Source organism: Solanum dulcamara, chromosome 8 (assembly GCF_947179165.1).
Source record: "Solanum dulcamara chromosome 8, daSolDulc1.2, whole genome shotgun sequence".
NCBI classification, from domain to species: Eukaryota; Viridiplantae; Streptophyta; class Magnoliopsida; order Solanales; family Solanaceae; genus Solanum; species Solanum dulcamara.
Window position 1 is genome coordinate 66,594,983 of NC_077244.1, and position 21,981 is coordinate 66,616,963.

The 21,981-nt window shown below is 36.5% G+C and overlaps 2 protein-coding genes across 2 annotated transcripts; both read right to left on the reverse strand.

The window, feature by feature from the left end:
- Window positions 1–651: 651 nt before the first annotated feature.
- On the reverse strand, window positions 652–10,195 carry LOC129898692 (type 2 DNA topoisomerase 6 subunit B-like). Its single transcript, XM_055973322.1, has 12 exons — window positions 10,093–10,195; window positions 9,899–10,007; window positions 9,445–9,528; window positions 8,490–8,516; window positions 6,574–6,682; window positions 6,376–6,451; window positions 6,259–6,279; window positions 5,658–5,830; window positions 4,611–4,758; window positions 2,337–2,528; window positions 2,092–2,220; window positions 652–1,248 (listed from the first exon to the last, which is right to left on the reverse strand). The coding sequence occupies exons 1-12, from the start codon at window positions 10,126–10,128 to the stop codon at window positions 943–945; spliced, it is 1,410 nt and encodes a 469-aa protein (XP_055829297.1). The 5' UTR covers window positions 10,129–10,195; the 3' UTR covers window positions 652–942.
- A 976-nt stretch (window positions 10,196–11,171) lies between these two features.
- On the reverse strand, window positions 11,172–16,596 carry LOC129901150 (probable protein phosphatase 2C 22). Its single transcript, XM_055976275.1, has 4 exons — window positions 16,150–16,596; window positions 14,760–14,966; window positions 12,835–13,046; window positions 11,172–12,008 (listed from the first exon to the last, which is right to left on the reverse strand). Exons 1-4 carry the CDS (start codon window positions 16,291–16,293, stop codon window positions 11,444–11,446), a joined length of 1,128 nt encoding a protein of 375 aa, XP_055832250.1. The 5' UTR covers window positions 16,294–16,596; the 3' UTR covers window positions 11,172–11,443.
- Window positions 16,597–21,981: the final 5,385 nt, after the last annotated feature.

Genomic DNA, 21,981 nt, shown 5'->3' on the forward strand with positions numbered 1-21,981 from the left:
TTAACATAATATATTATCTGGGATCAAATATTTTATCCATTTTTATTTGACTAATTTCAACCTGCTCATATCCAACCCATTGCACCCCTATTAATATTCTCAGATTAATTCATAAAATCTCATGTAAGTTTCTTTTTTACAATATTGGTCAGTCTCTGTGTTAGTGGTTGAAGGTTTTGGCAATCGCTAATACTGCTCCGTTGTGTCTTTACACTTTTCGCTTTCGGAAATTTATACCAAGAAAAACTTTACCAAATTTTTGAATGTATTCTTTCCTTCGTTCACTTTTACTTGTTTTAAAAATATATTTTTACTTTTATTTGTTACTTTTAACACATCAAGAAAAGACAATTACTTTTTTCCTATATAACCTCAACATTAATTATTTACTCTCAAATCATTTCTCAAAAGCAAAGACTACACATCAATTTATATAAATATTGTGATAAAATACTCACATTAAGCATTATTTCATAAGGAACGTGAAAGGTCCAAAATGTATAAGTAAAAATGAAGGAAGAAGTAGTAACTTTACCTACATCTCAAGTAATTAAAGGAAACGAATTAATCTAGTCTCATATTATACGTGAAAATTTTCAAAGCAGCAAGGCTGAGTTAGTATGAGATATTAGTCGAAAGACAGAAAAATGATAAAACGAATCCTTAGATAATTCAATAACATGGAATAACTGAGTTCATGAAATTTTGAAGTACATATATTCTCTTTTTCACCACAACGTTGTAGAGATGGTTGAGCATCAGTTTATCTACTTAATTTGGACAAATAAACTCAAAAACCATCAAGTCCATACATATTGTATGCTTCCATAGCAATAATAAAGCCTAACAGAAGTAACTAGAATAGTTGTGTTTGTGAGATAAACCATAAACATAATAAGAGGAGAAATTAATAATTGGACATCTAATAATGCTCCTAGCCTTCTACAGATCCAAGGAGTTGTAAGCTTCTTCACATTCTTGATATTCCTCGTCCATGAAATCCTCTTTCTGAAAACAATCATCTTCAAAGAGGAAGGTTGGGGCTTCTTTATGCTTCTGGGAGTTACGATCATTTAATCCAATGACCGAAATTATCTTCTCCCTGATGCAATTTCCAACATTATCCGTGTTAACCTCTTGAGACTGTACCCCGAGAAGAGAACAACATTCTTCTTGGAAGTTCAAGTCATTGGAGGAAAAGATCAGTCGAGAAAGCGTTTTTGCAAGGTCAGGTGCATAATCACACATCTGTGAGAGAAAAAAATTAGAACCTTAGCTATATATGCGAAGGCAAACTGAAATTTTGGCTATGTCAAGGTCAAATATCACATTCAGCTAGAACATGTATCGAGATTTTAAATTGGTGCATGTGGAGTCCTACTGCATCTACTACTAAGTGGTAGCAGTGGATTAATTTATATACACACAGATACAAACTATTCAAATATATAGCTAATGCCTGGGAGAGGGTGCAGACACATCAGCTACTGCCATAATACGTACGCCCCTGACCATGGATGTATGTACCGAATTTAGAAGGAACCTGCAGAAACATATGAAGCATATGTACTTCCAGTTTCCAGCTAATAAAAATTCTATATCTGATAAAAGCTGGAACAGCAGTGCTAAATAGATGATGCTATAAAAGCCACTCCCAGTAAAAGCGATAAATTTTTCTAGGAAGCTTTCATCCCCAATGAAGCAATGAGAAAAGATTTATTGCCAACCTCTGCTCTTATTTGTGTTTGAATAACTGTCATCCCTTGTTCAGATTCAATTAGCACTAGTCATATAGAACTTCAGTTGGTGTTTAAAGAATGTAAAGTCCAAAGCATGACTAGTTTCTGTATGTGAACTACATAGCCAGCTGGATTTGCTGAATACTATCAGCTTAGCAACCAATCTTTAAAAATCCGTATCAAAAAGAAAAAAAATACAAACTACTTTTTCTGCTTCATGTTTGGGTATGGACGTATAAGAATGCAGAATGGATCAAACAATGGGGGGTATTTTGTTCATAGCTAAGCCAATACCAGGATCTAGAAAATCCAATGACCAAATAGAATGCAGAGAAGAGAGAGAAAATTTTACCTTAAGTGCACGTGTACTTAGGAGAACCCCTTGATTATTTTCCTTTAAGTTATCCAAAGCACACTTCACAGCTTTTCTAGCAAGATTTCGATCAGGTAAAATGTTTTCTGCCACCCACTGTTTCACCTTGTCAGCAAGTTAAGCAAAACACACATGCAAGACAATTCTCATTGTTTGAAGTTAATGCTAAGAGTGTATGACCATGTCAATTATCATGGATATGTATTAGATAATGATGGATATTGTCTGTGGTAACAATGGATGGCAATATGAATGTGGAAATCTGGTGGCAGGTTCTCCCATTCCAGAATTACACTACCATCATGATCTGCAATGCTTCGCAGAGCCAACCCATAGCTTTTCCAGTTGATGCTTGTCAATGCATCGAGGGATGACTGAGCAATAGAACAAGGTACAAAGTCTTTGAAATGTAAGATCTGGAATCAGGCATAGAAGATCATGAATACAAATTAAAAAAACATAAACAAACTATAATACTAAAAAGAAAATGTGAAGGCGTGCGAGATACTGGCTTAACTAAAAGAAGACGAGCAAGTAATGTTCAGAGATGATTTTAAAAAACTTCAACAGTACCTCATCAAATAGATACAGGGAGCTTAATTTTTTTAAAATTGCTTAAATATTTTGATAATCTGAAGATTGCTATTACAGAAGTTCTTGGGTTGATTAACTTAAATTCCACCAGGAAGGATATTTGTGATTAGTGGATAACTTTAAGCCAAAGCTCACTTGTATCACTGTCTACTGGAACAAGCCTACTCAAAATTATATCGAAGTCAAAACTGATGGCAGTTCAATGTTAGAAGGGAAACTAGCTGGAGAAGAGGGGGTTCTAAGAGGTCATCAGGGCAAAATTGTCACAGACTTCTCAGAGGCTCTTTATTTTAGTTCTAGTAATGCTGCCAAGGGCTATTGCAGCTAGCACTAGTTGCAGCGGTTTGCAGATAATGGAATTACTAACGTGCTACTGGAGGACTCTAAAATAGTAGCGGACATGATCAATGGCATCAGTGAACCATCTTGAAAGCTGACTGACTGGATATCCAGAATCCAGAATAATTTAACAAGAATGAATGGAAGAGCAACTCAATGATATAGAGGTTTATATTCTGGAAGATGGCCAAGCTAAGTTTTGAACAATCACACATTCTTACAGAAATTTTGTATCTGCTAATGAGCTCCTTCAAGCAGCGAGAGGAGTTTATATCATGGGCAAAGCTGGCTTTGCTAACTTTAAAATCAAGACACAGAAGAAAGGAATTTGCCAAGGTTAGTAAGTGAGGATTCATATTGGAATCGCCATATGTTCATCGCACCATTTTTGTGAGCTTAACTGATAATGGGATTTCCCCAAAGCTTTTCATGTGTCCTCACTTGTATTTCATTTACTTTGGAGGTTAGATAAAGTCCCCCTCCTTCGTATACTTTCGCTTAAATAATATACGAGGTATAACCCACCACCACCACAGGAGGTGGAAGCCTAGGGGGATGGTTTTATAAAATAAAAGAGAACATATACAATGTTAGCAGACCAAGCATCTTCCTGATACATAAGACTACTTTGGATTGATGCTAAGGCACACACAGTGCCTTTTAACATGTCTTTGTTACATTGAGCTTCCAACATACCTCCAGACAATGCAGAAACAACTGTAAGGACTAGAAATACCTGCGACAACTAACCAATAACTTGTACGACTCACTTGGTGAAAACCTTTGATATCCTCGAAGTTTAATAAGCATACTCAATTAGACTCAAAGCCAGAGACCATATTTCTTTACAGTAGATAAGATCGGATAATTGATGTATCCTGTTTGGTGTACAATGGGGATACTCTCAATTTTAGGAAATACTTTTATCTTTTATTACAATATGAAAATCACACTCTCCACGTAGAATTTTCCTGATATATAATCTTATTTATGAACATAAGTGGAGCCACATGGTCAGTGAGGATTATATTGCCAACACATCAACTTGCTTGGAATTGAGACATAGTTGTTGTATATGTAATGTAACCTATCCAATCCAATGTCATCAAGATGGACATAAAGAAAAAGGTCCACTTAATGGCCCTCAAAAGTTCAAAAATATTTTTCAGTTATTACTAATAGCTCTCTACTCCATGATGTAGGGGAAGTTGCATAAATCTTAGCCTCCATACAGCATAGAGTGCACGAGGTTCTTCACCTTGTGCACCATGCTTTATATAAAAACAAGAGATTCATTAAAAGACCCCTGAAAGTTGATATCTCAACGACATTAAGTAATGCACATCTGAGATATTATCATTAGCTTTCACAATCCACGCATTCCAGGACAACAAATGAACTCAAAATACAAGTTAATAGAAGGTGGGAAAGAATATGCAACATGAAATCTATACAGTGAACTATTATCTACATTTGGTCACAACATAATATATAAAGCACATATTGGAATGCAAACATTTTTTACGGTTTTAAGAGCTTTCTTCAATTAATAATCCAAAGCAAACCTCTGTTGTCATGTCTTGTTCCCTGATGCAGGAAGAGGATACTACTTCTAACATCTCACTGATAATCACCACAGCTTCTGCCACCTGGCTATTGGTCTGAGAACTACTTGAAGAGTTAGCAACCCCAGTTCCAACCTTCAGATTTTCCCTGAAATAAGGAACTACAGCTTTACGTAGAAGCTTGTTTCAATGCACTGCACAGAGATTTTTTTTTATTGTTCTTTTTGGCTCTGCACAACAGTTGCCTCTCCAAAGATCTTATATGAAATGTTGCAATTTTATATATACCATATGAGCCATTGCAATTTCTAGTTTTGCACCACCAATAGATCTTAACTAAAAAATGTTAGCAAACTTAAATCCTCCTAAATCAAAATAATGAAGGAGTCAACTGAACTGTCAACCAGATTATAAAAAACTTTGAGTTTGAGTTGCTACTTCCTGCATGCTACATGTGATCAATTATCTTGCCTCTACTCCTCCTTCACTCTGCTTCTTTGGCGGGAGCTCTAGCGTTCCCTTTTATGTTTGATACTTATTTCCTCTCACCTGGTCCAGTGCATCCCTAGCTTCTTTTTCCCATCTTCACTCAATCTAAACTATTTGTCTAGACCAGTATTTTAAGAAGGTAAAATCAACAAATTATACATTTCAGAAAAATAACGCACTACTTTGCATCACACTGAAGTACCTCAAATAACAGTCAGACATACAGACAAAACCACAAAAGAAAGAGCGAAACTGCATATGTTATACTTTTTAATGGGAAAATTGCAGAATGAAAGGCCTAAATTAAAGTTAGTAGATGCAATAGTCCATGTAAAGCAAAGAAATGACACAGGGAAACTATGTCAAAGTGTACAATGAAGAAACAAGAAATAGCATTGCTAAGTATTCTTTGTCATCTTTTTATGTTAGCACCTAAGAATTATGATTTCAACATGTGGAAGTAAGACCTATCAACACATTATATCCACCCTTCAACAAAAAGTAGATGTTGGAATGCATCATTTATTAGCCAAAACCTAGCATCTTTCTAGAACTCACCCAGTTGAGAAGCAAGTTTGGTGCTTACGAATATAATCCTTGAGTCCCACTTTCAAGCATTCTATGCTTTCAACAGGAGAATATACAGAGTTGCCCTCAATTGCCAGAATACGACGTTCAATCTGTGATCCCAAAGGGTCATCACCACATACTAAGAGTTCCATTACTACTTTCTGTAAGAAGAGACACAAACTATCAGCCACAGAGAGGTAGTGGTCCTAGGCTCCGAGCTATTTTCTAGGAAACAGGATAAAGAAAAAGATAACTTTTTAAATATAATAAGGCCAAAGAACTTGGTTATAATGACATATATGTTTGGCATGGTGAACCCATCCAAAAGATAAACACCTGCATTTAGTAGGTCCATTTATAATGGCATATATGTTTGGCATGTTGAACCCATCCAAAAGATAAACACCTGCATTTAGTAGGTCCATCTTTGATATTGTATCCTATATACTGAATACCTTGAGCTGTCTGAGCAGTTAGTAGCTATCATTTATATCAACCAAGTCACACGTGAACTATGGGAGGGGTCTATAGAGGAGAAAGTTGCATTTGATTTGAATATAAAGCATTTCAAGAGTAGTAATGAACTAACCGGAATCTTCAAAAGGATCATCTGCGTAAACAGCCATGAACAACTGTAGTTAATAGAAATTTTCTTATAATTTAGGAAATCATCACTAGAATCAGCTGATAGATATGAAAATTGAACCTTTTGAAGAAAGCAAGTAACCTCTGCCAGTAAGTCATCAAGGCTCTTGGATATTGATACTGATACTTCAGTCCCACTGCAAGCTATAACTAATTAACCAAGTGCGGAAAGACAGAAGCATAGAAAGGGTGGGTGGGTTCAAGAAAAAACCAATTTAAGAGTAGCATCACATGGATGGAGACCCTGAAAATGGCATACCTGAATTTGGCACCATTCTTTGAAGTCGAGGGTAGCTTTGTCAGTCTTCCAGCAGAATTAGATTCTTTTATATTTACATTTAAATTGTGTATCTCACTATCAGATATGCCTGCAACTTTCATCCCTTAGTTTAAACTACCAAATATTCTCAATCCTATGAGATATAGATGTACTTCCAACGTTATGTAATTGTCAAAAGTAAAAACTATGTTATATATGTGAATTATATAAACCTGTCATTATGAAAGATAATTCTATCCAGAAACCATCCTTCCAAAGCAATATCGACAGTTTAGTACCAGTAGATAATGATCACCCTAAGCTAAAAGACAAGTTGTGTGAGCTTGATTGGAATTTCTTAAGTTGGATAACAACATAAAATTCGATGAACTGTCAAACTGCATCAATTCCCCTTTTTAGTGGATACATCCTTTCAGAAGATGTTACAGATGAACATGTATTCTGTCATTAAAGTTAATGGTTAAGGAACTGTATCATTCAAGACGTGATTAGACAGGATTCGGTACAGAGTTAGCGATGAGACGTTTTTAGTAAACAGCTGATCCCAATTTACCATGTTCAAAAGATGCAAGTGCAGAAATGAGGATATTGAAATGGATGCGTGGGCATGCCAGGAGAGATAAGATTATAAATGAGGATATCCGGGACAAGATGAAAATGGCCTCCATGGTAAACAAGATGAGGGAAGCAAGACTGAGATAGTTTGGGCATGTGAAGAGAAGAGGTGCAGCTGCCCCAGTGAGGAGGTATGAGGGGTTGAATATAGCGGGTATGAGGAAAGGTAGAGATAGGCCAAAGAAGTATTGGGGAGAGGTGATTAGATAGGACATGGAGCATCTTCAACTTACCAAGGACACAGGGTGTGGAGGTCGCAGATTAGGGTAGAAGGTTAGTAGGTAGTTGAGTTTTGTCTGACTTTCGACAGGATTAAGCTTGGCGGGAGCCCGGAAGCACCATGTATGCCGTAGTATTAGTCTTATACATGTAGTTTCTTGCTTTTGATAGTTGTTACCATCTATTGTCTATAGTATTTTAGTCACGACATTATTTCGTCATTGTTACTGTTCTTTTTATGGACGCGCTGTACTATTTTTCTTACTAACTGACCTGTTTTCTCCGCTGTCATATTTCCTTTTTCTTAACTACTTTGATTTGTAGAACTTGAGCCGAGGATCTCCCAAAAACAATCTCTCTACCTCCACGAAGTAGGAGTAAAGTCTGCGTACACTCTACCCTCCTCAGACCTCACTTGTGGGATTACACTTTACCCTCCCCAGACTCCACATGTGAGATTACACTGGGTATAATGGTTTTGTAATTTACCATAAGAAAGTGTGGACTTGCTTTATTAGTAATGCCATTTACCATAAGAAAGTGCAGACTTGCTTTATTGGTAATGCCTCTTTTCGATTTAAATGCTTCAAGGTTCTGAGACTGTTCGAATAGCAAGACCAAAAATGGTGTGGCGTTAGTTTAACCTGTAAGTATCTCCAGCTTTAGAAAGCTGCCTCTAATCTTCCTCTGTAAAGTACTAAAGTTCATTATCACATCCCTCAAACGACAAAGGAAAGAACAGGACTAGCTAGAGTAATGCAAGCACATTATGTCATGTATAAACTGCCACCAAAGCATAGACTAATTGAACTGCATAACAAACCAACCACACCTTAGCTACCATAAGTTTTAGAAAACTAAAGTAAAGTAGCAAAGTTCAGAAGAACAGAAGGCAAGCAAGAAGTTCATCCTTCAAAGTTGAAGTAGTTACAATACTTCATTCATACAACTTCAATTATAAATCACAAAAATATTACTATTTATAAAATTTCTCAATTTTTGTCCTAACAATAAAATATGACTAGGTAAAAGAATTATTCACCAAGAAGGGTAATACTTACTTGTAGTTGCAAGAGAAATCATCCCATCTGCAATGTAAAGATACTATATCATCAGCATACTCACAGGTGGTAGAAAAAAAACTTATGGAATGTTTTTCAATTGTATCTTCCAGACAGGAAAACATAAGGCAGAGACACCTGTGAAATGCCGTAAAGATAATTAGAAATTGAATGCTTATGCTAGTTACTTATTTTTCCTCTCTTTATGTTGTTTTCGATTTTTTCTTGTTCGGTAGCCATGGGAGTGAAACAAAAGGCATTTATCCAACCTGATCACTTGGTGAAATATTCTGTTACTTTGCCCCTATAATCATCATATTTGTTTCGCTTTCATCTCGCCCCACAATATACTCCTCTTTTTTAGCTCCCTAATCTGTTAGCTCAAATCTGAAGAACAATGTTACTAGTATCTCCAGTTGTGCATCAAACTAAGCTTCATATTCCAAGAGATGGAGTAGAAGGTGACTTTTTCTAGTACTTTAATAGGTCAGAATAAATTCCAGAGTCATGGATTATAGGACATGCACAGCTGCCTCAGCATTGTACATAAACAAGACAATAGATCATTATTCATTACTCCCCTTGTCCCAAAATGTGTCACTTTTCGCTTCTCAATAGTCAATTTGACTAATCTTCAAAGCTATATTGGATTAGATTTAATCAATATTTTAGAATTAGAAGTTAAATATTCAAAAACAACTATAAGTTGCAATTCTTCAAATATCAATGTGGTGAAAAACTATATCTTAAAATGTTGATCAAAGTTCTTTTAGTGTGAGGTCTTGTTTCCTTCATATGTAGGATACACAGATATGTTTAGATGAGAGCTCTGTGTCTACTGAACGTCTGAACCTTAAACCAAAGCTATGTGCACATCAGGTATAACTCTCTGAAGAATATAACTTGGGAAAATAGAGTGCAGAACATAATAGGCATGTAATTGCCAATTGCTTACCCCATTGATTAGCCAGAATAGGGTCGTTTCTGCATTTCAAATATTGGTAGTCTTCCGGTTTGCTCCCAACACCAGTATCAGAAACTGTTGGTGAGAAAAGTTAATGATTCACCATCATAGATTCTGCTAACTGTATTAACACAATAAAACTGCAGTTCGAAGTTACAACTCCGTATTCTGTTTCTTAAACGCAATTTCATTTCCCTATTCCAAGCACAAAAAGAGTTTCGGATCAGAAAGAAAGAAAAATTACACGCAAATGTGAATTTCATAAATTTTGAAAAACTAGTCAATGCTTGTTCAAACTGAATCACTCTCAGATGAAACATCTTCTTATACCATCATAGACATTCATATACAGAATTACGGCATACATTGACAGATACAAATTTCTGAACAAAGAGTAAGAATTACAGTTACCATAAACACAGACAGAGAGAGAAAGAGAAATTGCCTGAAATTCGAACGATCGGGAGCCGAAATCGAGAGGAGGAGGTCAATTTCACGGTTAATCTGCAGAGATCATCGGACATGCGGCATCGTTGAACGGCGCAGAAAATGAGCTGCAAAAGTAGAAGAAGAGTGAAAGTGAAGTGAATAAATTGTAAGTCCGAATTTGGATTAGAAATGTTTGGAGGAAAAACTCACATGTTTATAAAGCATTTTCACAGAGGAGATTTCCATTTCTGCTCTAGACTGAAGAGGAAGAAGCACTGTATACCCGCCAATTGCAATTATCTGGATCTTGTGGTGTGTTTATTAATACCGCTTAAAGCCTTAAACAATTTTAGAATTTTAAATTAATGAATATGAAAAACAATAATATCCTTCATTCTTTTGTGACAAGGAATCGAACCTAAGTACTATAGGAAAAAAAAAAAAAAAGTTATATTAATGCATATCAATTCGCGTTAACAATTTCATTTGTTGGTTATATTTCTATGAAAATTATATCTCCATATATGTTTAGTATGTCGATTTTACTCAAATTCATATACGAAAAGGACAATTACTCAACGCACTAAAATATAGTGAATGGGGTTCCACATTCATGAATAATGAAACTCAGGTTCAGATTATCTATATTACGAAACCAAAACAACCTATTTTACATTGATAAAAAAAAAACGTAGTTCAAATATCACTTATCTTAACACAAGTCGAACTAATCGACTCCCAACCTAGCTAAACTTGGTGAAAATAATCTAGTCAAAGCAATACTTATTCCCCTTCAACGGTAACCTATGTAATGACTTTGTTTAGCCTCTTTTACTATGTCTGTATTGGTTATGGCTGAAACCAATCCTCTCCTATATGCGAAAGAGTGAGGCTAAATGATAGGAATATGTAATGTGCGGCAAAATTTAAGTATATCTGGTGTGTTGATTAACGTATTCCTAAAGATATGGAGTATCTGTGAGAACAACAAAAAGAATTTAAAATACTTGCACTGATAAGTTAAAAAAAAATTACAATTCATGATAGCGTATCGATTTTATTGGTTATCAAATGAAATATGGAAAATTGATGATAAACTTAAAGAAGAAGAAAATTCAGGCAGAAGTTGACTCAAGCAAGCCGAGTATTATACGCAGCTAGGAAGCGCACAACAGGAAGAACAAAGAGAAATCTCCAAAGAGGGAGTAAGATAATCAACTCTCTGGAAAACAGTGACCATCTTGCACCAACCAACCCTGCATCTGAGTTGGACAATATGCCAGCAAGACTTCAATGAGAAAACTATGATATCTTAAATTAAAATTATCAAGAGGGTCCAGAACCACCTAAAACACAGAAAATGTTAGTTAATCAGACAACAGCGCCGCATATTGTTACAGTTGGTTTGTCAATCTCTCCCATCATCTAACCATAGACTACAAGAATGAGAAACAACATAGGGAGGAAAAAGAACAGCGAAAATAGGGGAGGAGAGATCTTTTAACTCATAAGATGACTGAAAATCTAAAAGAACATAAAACAAAGAACATGGTTTACTATCTTAATCTTTCAAGGTATCCAAGAAACCCTGCAACTCTTTTAAACCTTCTGCAGAAATGCTCCTATGCACCCTTCCGCGCGGAACAACCAAGTTGGGAGGTGGCTGCTTTTGAAAACACACCACAACCACAGATAAATTGTCCCCACTCTTTCTTTTCAGAGCTTCATCAACGAGATCTTTGCTGCACATCACTGGATTATTGTGTTCCTGAAGTCTTCGACGAGCAAAGTCAACAGCATTTTGGCTCATGAAGACATCCCATATACCATCACAACCTATTATGAGAAACTCGTCCTCTTCTGTAAGTCTGGTGCTCATAAGTTCAGGTTCTCCACTAAGGGGACCACCATCAATAGATTTTAACCCTTCCAGGTGCCAATCTCCTAAAGCGCGAGCCACATTAAGTTGTCCATTCAGGTAGCCATCATACACATATCCTCCAGAAGCTTCAATGCGCTCTTTCTCCCCAAAACAACCAGGTTTGTGATCTCTCGACATCTCAATAGCTTTACCACGACGACTAAGTACAGCTCTACAATCTCCTGCATTTGCCACAACCAGCGAACTGCTTTCCATGCAAAAGATCAAAGCAAAAGTAAGATAAGATATTTAAGTGATCCCCTCGTTCTAAGCTGAGAAAGCATGTGGGTAGCAGGGGTAGTTCAGTGCAGTTATCCAAAAAATTATTGACAATATTGCAGGCAAATGAACAAAGAGTCGCGGTTTTCATGGACATGGTGACAGATACACTTTTGGAGAAAACTAGATTACACTTCCCTCAGTGAAATCTGATATTGAATGCAGATGGCACTATTAACTCATCTCGAGATTTATATTACTGAAAAGTAACTTAAAGAGCTTCCACAGGGATGTTTAGTCAAAGTTCCAATGCCATAAGAATTAGTACAAGTTCCAACCTTTGTTGCCCCTCGGTAGAGTAAGTCTACATAGCAAACTGGCAGGATGGAGGTACATAGGTGGGTGAAACATACGAGAAATTTATCGAAGTTTCCAACAAGACATCTACAGAGAACCTCAAGCAAATAATTTGACTGGAAGATCTTACATGTTGAATATCTTGGACATAACAAATTACCTAAGAACTTAGTAGTAAAACAAGTATCCACCGATCAAAAACAGAAAAACAATGAGAAAAGTACAAATGTACAAGTAGAAAAAAGCAGTGCAGATGTTCTAGCGGAAAATACACAGAATTCCTGCAAATTAATTGTATCGAATTGCTTTCAAATTTAAGCCCATCTTGAACCTGGCTTAATCCCATTGTCCCCAACCAAAAATAATGAAAATAATGGAGACTAAACAGTGCAACAAATGAATTTTTAATTCAACAACAGATGATTAATGTTCTCTTCAATGGAGAGCAAGTGAACCTTCCAATAACAAGGGCTGCCAAAGCAGTGGTACCGGAAGCAAGATCAGCATCCAAGGTGCAGGCTTCTGCGAAAGCAGTATCAGTTTGCAAAAATGCAGAAGAAATTGCCCTATCAATCTGCCTTGGAAAGTCTTCATCCTCGGCAATAAACCTTGGTAAATGGTTGCAAGCAAAGTCAGCTGCATGTTTTCCTCCATGTCCATCGAAAACCTTGCATTAATAAAAATAAAAAGGTTGAGTTTTAATACATCAAACAATTTTTTCTACTATATCCACCATAGATCTGTGCACATGAAAAATGTCTAAAATGTTTCCTCACAAGAACAAACGTTCCAAAAGCAAGAAGACTTTCAATCTGTAAGCAAGCTTGTCTTGAAAGCCAATATTCTTTAGTTTCATTGCACAAAATGCAACACAAAAAAGATCTGCACTTTAAATAAAATTTTGAGATGTCTAAAACAGATCCCAAATTTGAATATTTCTTTCCTCAGCCAGCTTTAGTAATCACAATTCTTGGTGTTACATCAAGCTACAAAGAAACACTAGTTCAAGGAATATTCCAAACAATTGTTGGAAACATAATGAAATGAAATAGAGTGGCTAAATAAGAAACTCTGTGAACACACTATTCAGCTTGAAACTTCTTTATCACCATTCAGCTCAAGTATTGTCTTGATGGTGGCAGCATAATGACGAGTTCATGGTTGTTCATCTTTCAAACACCAAACAGTACATGCTTGAAATGATTTTAGTGATATCATTTTATTATGAAGTGAAATGATTTTACTGATATCATTGGTTTTGAGTATGAGAAGAAACTTTCTAGCTCCCTCCCCTTCGAGGATAAAAAGTGGCCTTGCAATGGAAACTTAAGAAGAAAAAAAAAAGCCTTAAAACTTCCCTTCCCTCAGTTTTATCAATATACCTAACTAGCCATGGGAAGAAAATAACATCAAGAACTTAAAGCATAAGACATCTTACTATTTATTTCATCAATACGTTCCCTCCTGGCACATCAGTTTCTGACATTCCCAATGCATGTAGAGTGGAAAGGTCTATCTGCCGTCTAGCAATTCTAACCAAGTACCACGAAATTACAGCCATTCCCACCAATTTATTAAGAAAAAGAAAAAAGAACTTGTACAAAAAAAATTAAAAAATTGCACTTTGTTCTGAAACTTCGAAGTTTCCATTGTTTGTACTGCTTTCCTCCCTTTCTACTATTTGCACTTTTATGACTTATGAGCCTCAAGTTGACAGTTTAATCTTTCTTGTTAGTTCGCTATCTGAACTTCAAGAGAGTGGATCTAGAGCTACTTTCAAAGCACTAGAATTGATTTATACTAGTGTAATGCTAACGCAAACAAACAGATCAAGTCAACATGTAGGTGCCAAATAAGTCTGAATATCAAGGTCCCAAATATTAAGTTAAAATAAGAAATAATAAAAAGCTAGCACAATGCACCCTTCAGGGTGGCCCCGTGGTTTGGGCTTGGACTTCCATGTTGGAGGTTTCAAGTTCAAAACCCCTTGCCAGCGAAAGCAAGGGGTTTGCCTTCTGGGTCGAGCTCATCGCACTGCGCTTGCCTAGTGCAGGTTCCCTCTCCTGTGTGGTTTGCGAGCTATTGCATAGGAGCAAGGGTTTACCGTGTGCGCACCCAAAGGATAGCGGCTGCGGATTTCCCTTGTCAACAAAAAAAAACAAAGCTAGCACAATGCTCACTAAAAAAAAAAATGCAGCAATCAGGCATTGCCCTCCCTGTCAAAATGCTGAATAATTATAACATAATTTATTCCCAACTATGTACAATTACAGTTTCCACCGTATGTAATTAACTAATATTTTTTCTACAAGTAATGTAACAAGATAATAATTAATATCATGCCTCATTCATGAAGTGCAAGAGTGGAGAAAGTTGTTACCCCGTAGAAGGCATGAGTCCCTTCGTTAGAACTAGTTGATCTATGGTGGCTCGTAAAAATGTCGGCACACACATACACATCTTCCATGCTTGACCGAGATCCAATGTCAGCCCAAGCACCTGAGCGAAGTATGGGAAGGTACTCTGTTGCATGATCACCTGTAGCTGCTCTTGGTTCAAGAGGAACATCTGATAACTTGGTTCTCACCTGGTAAATATCCACTCAAAACTTCAATACACATCAAAAAATACAAAATCACCAAAGATCATACAAATTCTGAGAGTTTCAAGTTCTTCGGCTAGCAACTAATACAAAGAAAGATAAAAATAAAAAGTAACAGACCATAATATCCCGATAAAGAGACCAGAAAAACTTAATAAATAAATCAAGAAAACAAACAAAATATATTGATCCAATAGTTAAAATATTGAACTTTCATTATTTCAGAAAACTACCCTATAAAGAATTTTCAAAACTCATATAAGATAAATAGAAGAGGTATACTCTTCAAAGAATCACAAGCACTAAACCAAGAAATTACATCCTCCTAGTAGATGCTACTCAATTTAGTACCACCAAGGCTTAAGGTAAGTTCTGCAGAGTGGTGGTTAGATCAACATTGTTGTATGGAGCTAGGTGATGCCAGTCAAGAGCACACACATTCAAAAGATGAAGGTTACGGAGATGAGGATGCTTAGATGGATGTGTGGACATACTCGGAGAGATACAATTAAGAACGAAGCTATACAGGTCAAGGTGGGAATGACATTAGTGGCGGACAAGATGAGGATGCTAAAATGTATGTGTGGACATACTAAGAGAGATAGGATTAAAAACACTTGTGCCGGTAAATTTCAACATTTTATTTTGCACAGCCATCAAACATGGGACTATCCAATACCAAATGCTTCCACACATCTCCCCAATAGGATAATCATACAGTGAGATAACAGAACATCTTCTAATTCTTTAGAGAATACATATGATAACCTTCCTAACTTTGGTTGTTATCTTTATCAAAAGTAATTGTAGATATAAGCAATCATACATTCATACCATAATGAGATATGCAATAACCAAAACAATAGAGAAGTACTACTTATTATGTTTCCTTTCTGCACTAAGGCAAACTAACCCAAATTATCTATTAAACAGCAAAAAAAAGCAACTACACCTCAATGCCAAACTAGTTAGTATCGATCCTCCGTATCCATTCCAATACTCAATAATTCGTCTTTTATAGTAACAAAATAAGTTTTTTTCTCAAACACCGAATCTAAGGTAAGTGCGCCGACACAACTAGGCATACATTCCAACTAGTAATTTTGCAAAGTAAAAACCCAAACACGTAAAAAAAAAAAAACATTTCCGGTAAAGAAGAGAAATTTACCAAAGAAGGGTGTCGAACAAGGGACTTTTTGGTGGCAGAAGCTACTAGACGGCGATCTCCAGCAAGAGGGTTGGGTGGCTTGCTGTTGCTGGAGCTCTCATTTCCTCTGCTGCAATTATCAAACATCAATTTACTTTCTTCCATTTTGATTCTCAACCATAACTGTAGGGCAAGAAAAAAAAATGTGAATCAATGTAGAAATTGTGCAGAAAATTAGGGATGTTCGGTGCAATTTTGATTGAATCTAGGGTTTTGAATTAAAGGGGATTGTTAAGGGGTTTTAACTTTTTAAGGAGCGGGAAAAGAGGGATTTTTAGGGTGTGGGAGGAAACAGAGAGATTTAGGGATACATAAAATGCAATTTGTGTTTTAGGGATCTCTCACCGTCGGTGTTGTTTTTGAGGTGGGGACTCAAGCAAGACGACGGTGATTCCTTGAACAATTAAAATTTTCTTACCTTACAAATATAGAGCCGTTTGGATGGACTTAAAAAAGTAATTTTTATGTATGAAGTGTTGAAATTTTTATAAATAAGCAGTTGAGTGTTTGGATGAAAGTGCTTAAACGAGGAAAATGATGTGAATTTTAGGGTTAAAAGAATAAAAATGATAGTTTGGAAATTTAGTTAAAATATAAGGGATATAAAAGTAATTTTTATGGTCAAAGAAAATGACTTTAAGCCCTTAAAAAAAATTAGGAATCCTAACTTTTCATTTTTGACTGACTTTAAGAACTTTATGGCTTAAAGTTAGCATTAGTCAAACTCGTCCAAAAGCTAAAAAGGGCTTTTAAGTTGGTTTTGACCAACTTAAAGCCCATCCAAACGGGCTCATAATTATTTTATATTAAATAAAATTAAAGTTATAAAGACGGGAATAAAGTTACATACAATAAACTCTTCTTTTGATTCTTTATATCTTTTAGATACTATGTGTTAAATTCATAACTCAATGATTCGTGTGGTTTGAACATAATTAAAAATTTACATGATAAACTTAATCGTAACCCAATAACTTTAATTAAGATCAAATTTACTTGAGATAATATTGTTAGCATGAACACATATCGACAGAACGTGATAAGACTTTAACAATAGTGTGGTTAGGATATGATAAAAGGCTAGACAAGCTAAGGCAAGGCATGGCTAAGACTGTGGCATGATCGTGGCTAAGACGAGTTTGTGGGCTATGAATTGGGGAAGGTAGGTGGCTAAGGAGAATTGGCACTAATAGCAAGTTGTGCATAAGGCAGCCACGCGGACAAACGTGAACTGGGGAGCCAGAGTGGGCATTTGACGCCAAATTTGAAGGTTGCCCGCGTGCAGCGTGCACATACGTCAATAATTGAGCAGTTTCCTAGTTTCCAGACGTTTGTCACCAAGTCAGAAGCAGTAGTTGAACTTCAATTTTGAATTTTGAATTTGGCATAACAGTTAGGAATAAGGGTGTGCAAAAAAATTATTGGATTAACGGTTATTTAATGGTTTTATAAAAAAAATTATTGGATTATTGAGTTGGTATTAATTTTTTAATTTTTGATTATTGAGTAAACTGATAATTCATTAAAACTATAGTAATTTACTATTTTAATTTTTATTCATAAATATCAAATTATCAAACAAAATATATTAATATAATCACTATATCAGACTATCAGTATCTTATACAATTCACAATTAACACTGTATTTACCCGTTAGGCTTTAGTATTACTTTAAGTTCACTGTTCATAGCATCAAAATCTACAGAACTAAGAACGACGGCGGCTACGATTTGCAATGACAACGGCAAGAGTTAAACGACGGCTAGGATTGTGAATTGTGTGTATTTACAACAAAAACTTCTGATTTAATTGTTTCGTTGTATGCATCAATTACGTCAAATTGTTGGAGTAGTCGTATATTTGTTTTGGAAGCAATTTCTTATTGGTTAAACCAAAATCCAAACCGTTAGAGACCAAAAGTTGATAAATCGATAACAAATATCTTATTGGTTTGATTATTGATTTGGGTATTTAAAAATCAAAAATCAATAAATCAAACTGATAATAATTAAAATCGAAACAAACAAATCGATGCACAGCCCTAGTTAGGGATGTCAACGGCATAGAATAGACATATATCTGGCATGTGATAAATTGATGCGACCTATTTAGTGGTACAAACATACTTGTCACAAATTAAATATGGCTTATTAAATTTTCTGTTCTTCTTTGTAGAACGAGTTAAGACAAAGTTTGCGAAGTGATTTTTGTATATGCCTTGTGTTGCGATTTCATATATTACAAATACTATGAGTGTTGAACTAAATTGAGGGAAAAAGAAGAGGGCTAAGTTGCAGGTGCATGATTATCGTGTGACGTCGAATAAAAAAAAGCTGACTTTATAACACCGCGTATATCGAGAGCTTAGTACACTGATTGACAAATATTTTTATGCCATCAATTTATATAGTTTTATATAATAAATATATCTTGGGGGTGCACAAAAATAATAATTTTTGATTCATTAAATTATATGATTTGAACTATTTCTATATGTGAACACTGGAAATAAGACAATCTTACGCTATGGACCAAATCGTCACTTTATTTTTGTTTAAATTTATATAGCATATGTCAAGTTAACCAATAAATAAATAAATATTGTCACCTGTTTTACTTTCTTTTTTCTTCTTTTATGAATTCAAAGAGAAAATTATGTTGAGGATTTCACAATGAAATTGAAAACTTTGATAATCTGTTCACAAATTGGTGATATTTGAGATTGTTGCACTAAGGAACTACTATCATCAAAATATGGCCGTGTGATGGATGAGGTTGTTTTCTCCTAACTAGGTGTCCTGATTTCGACCCTAAAATCACTAAAGTACCTATAGTTTCCCTAACCTCCAGTGCTATACCTCCAACAACTAAACCTCCCAACAATAAATCCACCACTACTAACCACCCCCCTCCGCCCATCATAATGCAATCCTTAGCCACAAGACTTAGGATTAGACAAGTCGGTACCGAAACTAAAATAGACCTATCACCTCTGAAAAGAGCTACAAAACAGGGATGTCCGGCCATCATGTTTAAGAGAGATGATTACATGATTAAGATGGCTGAATCCTGTAAGTATACACTCATAGGCAAGTTTTACAGCCCTATGCCCAAGATGGAGATTATTCGAAAGAAATTTATTACCCAAACTGAACTAAGGGGCAAGGTCAAGATTACCCACTTCAACTCTAGACACATATACATTGACCTTGATAATGAACATGATAGAGCCACCATTTTAGATAGCAAGCGTATGTACATTGACGGTGTCTTTATGCGGTTTCAAGTTTGGACCCCTACTTTCGATCCAAATTATGAAACCCCCATTCTTCCCGTTTGGGTCATACTTCCGGAGCTCCCATGGCATTGCTTCCATAAAGAATTTGTTACGCTCTTGCTTGCGGACGTGGGACAAGTGTTGCACTTGGACATGGCCTTTATGCAAAAGACAAGGGGGAGCGTAGCAAAAGCAAAAGTCCAAATGGACATCACAAAGCCTAGAATCCAAAGTGTTTGGATTGGATTCGATGAAAATGATGATCCAAATGGAGAAGGTAGATGGCAGGACATCGAATATGAAGATGTCCCCCTTTATTGTGCCTATTGCAAACACCAAGGCCATACTCCTTTTGCATGCCCCATCAACAGAAGAGATGCAGAACGCAACAAGGCCAAAGACAAGGAAGAAGAGCTAAGCAAAGATGCGTTGACAAAACACACAGGTATGATCTCTACTCCTATTGTCTTAACTAATGCTGTAAGTTTCAGGAAACAGGTACCACCAGAAATATCTACCACCACATCTCAGGAAGAAAGAGGCAAGGCTAAGGAACAATCAACCAATACAAACAAGAATCAAATTTCAAATGAACAATGGGAAACCCAAAAGAAAAGAAACTTCAAAGGTAAGACCCAAACTATGCAGAACACCCAGAAGGTACAAGGAAACACTCATCAGGTATATAAACCCACCCAAACCAAGAATACAGGTACTGATGCAATTCATGGACATCGCGAGCGACAATCAGGTATTGACTCAATGCTCCCAATCCCCCATGGCTCCCCGAACATTACTTTTAATGTATTGGCTGATTCTGAAGTTGATGGAGGAGAGGATGGTATTCAGGAGAAACCAACTAACCTGCATGATGGGGTGTCCAGTGGGGGGGATTTGTCTCATGTTTTGCATGAGAACCCTATGGTTGACCCTAGGAATGACCTTAGAGCCCCTGCTACCACTTCAAATATTCAACACTTTTCTTCCAAGCAAGTGGACAAAATGGACTTTGTCAATGCACAAAAGTTAGGGTTCTCAGTTACTCCTAATCCCCCGCAGGAAAATGCCAAGAATGATGCCCCTATTCAGTCCCAAAACCTGCAGTTACTGGGACAGGGTGTTGCTGTCTCTGTAAAAGAAAATTTACAGGTCTTGGGTGCTATTTCACTCTCTAACTTGAAAGAAAAAAAGGTGCAAGCCCTAGCCCCTAATCCCATACCATTCCAGCACCACAGACATGGTGAGAGTCACATTAAAAATGCTGAAAAATACCAACACCATGCCTATAACTTCAGCACATTCTCAAGTGATCCAACCCCTAGTCCTAGTCCCAACCAAGTGCAAGGACCTGCACCTGTAATTGGCCATATTTCCACTCAGGAAATAGGCAGTTCCTCAGGCCATTCTCAGCCTCATAATCAGCAGATCTTGAGCCAGATTGTAGCTTCAGATTTGCAAGAAATATGGCATGATTTGGGAGTTTCTGAAGCTGTCCTCTCCAATGAAACTAGGCAGGCTGTAGGTGCTAATTCTGCTGTTCCTTGGAAGGAGAATATGCAGCAAAATATGGCCAATCAGGTTTTAGAAGGTGGTCCAGCTCCTAGATTGAAAGAACAAAATGTTCAGCCTATGGCACCTACACTTACAACTTTTCAGCACCAAAAACAAAGGGTTGGTCACATTGAGAGGGCTGAAAATGACCCAATTAATGGCTACAGTTTCAGCACAACCTCAAGTGACCATGTGCCTAGTAACTTTAAAAATCTAAGGAGAAAGAGAGCTAGAAAGAAGAAATTAGAAAAGCAAAACGAAGTTTCAACCTCTACCACTACAAACACTGCTGCTGATAGAGTTGAAAATGATACAATTGGTAAGGTGGTTTCAAACTTTTGCTCTAAGTATGTCCTCCTAGATCAGACCACCCCAATTAGAAGCCCAGATTTTGGTGGTGAAGATCCTCTTAACCTTACCCCTTTGAATATTCAAGCAGCTCCTCTTATGCAACCTGAAAATGCCATCAATATCCTATGCACTTTTAAGGAGGCTCAGATCTCAGCTCCTGATAGTGATGATGAATATGGTGTTATACACTCGGAGGATGAATACGACAAAGACTTTCAAAGTGAGGTTGGGTTAGAGGATGAAGAAGAGACTGTTGAACTATCAAATAGTACAGCTGCACCTTCTAGGATCACGACTAAAATCACGAACGATGAAATGAACCAACTAGCTAGTGAGCAAGGATTATCACCTACAGGGGTTCACCACAATCCTAAAATTACTACTATTGATGCTCCTAGTAACAGACCAAACACTAGGCTCCGTAACCTTAGATCCCATCAATGATTAGCACAATTATATGAAATGCTAGGGGAATCAATACCAAAGGCGTCATAGATAGACTTAAGTCGCTCACACATATCCACCAAACGTCCATAATCTCCATCCTATAACCTTTCTCTAACAATGTTCATCTCCAAAGCTTTGGAATCAACCTTGGTATGGATAGGTCCG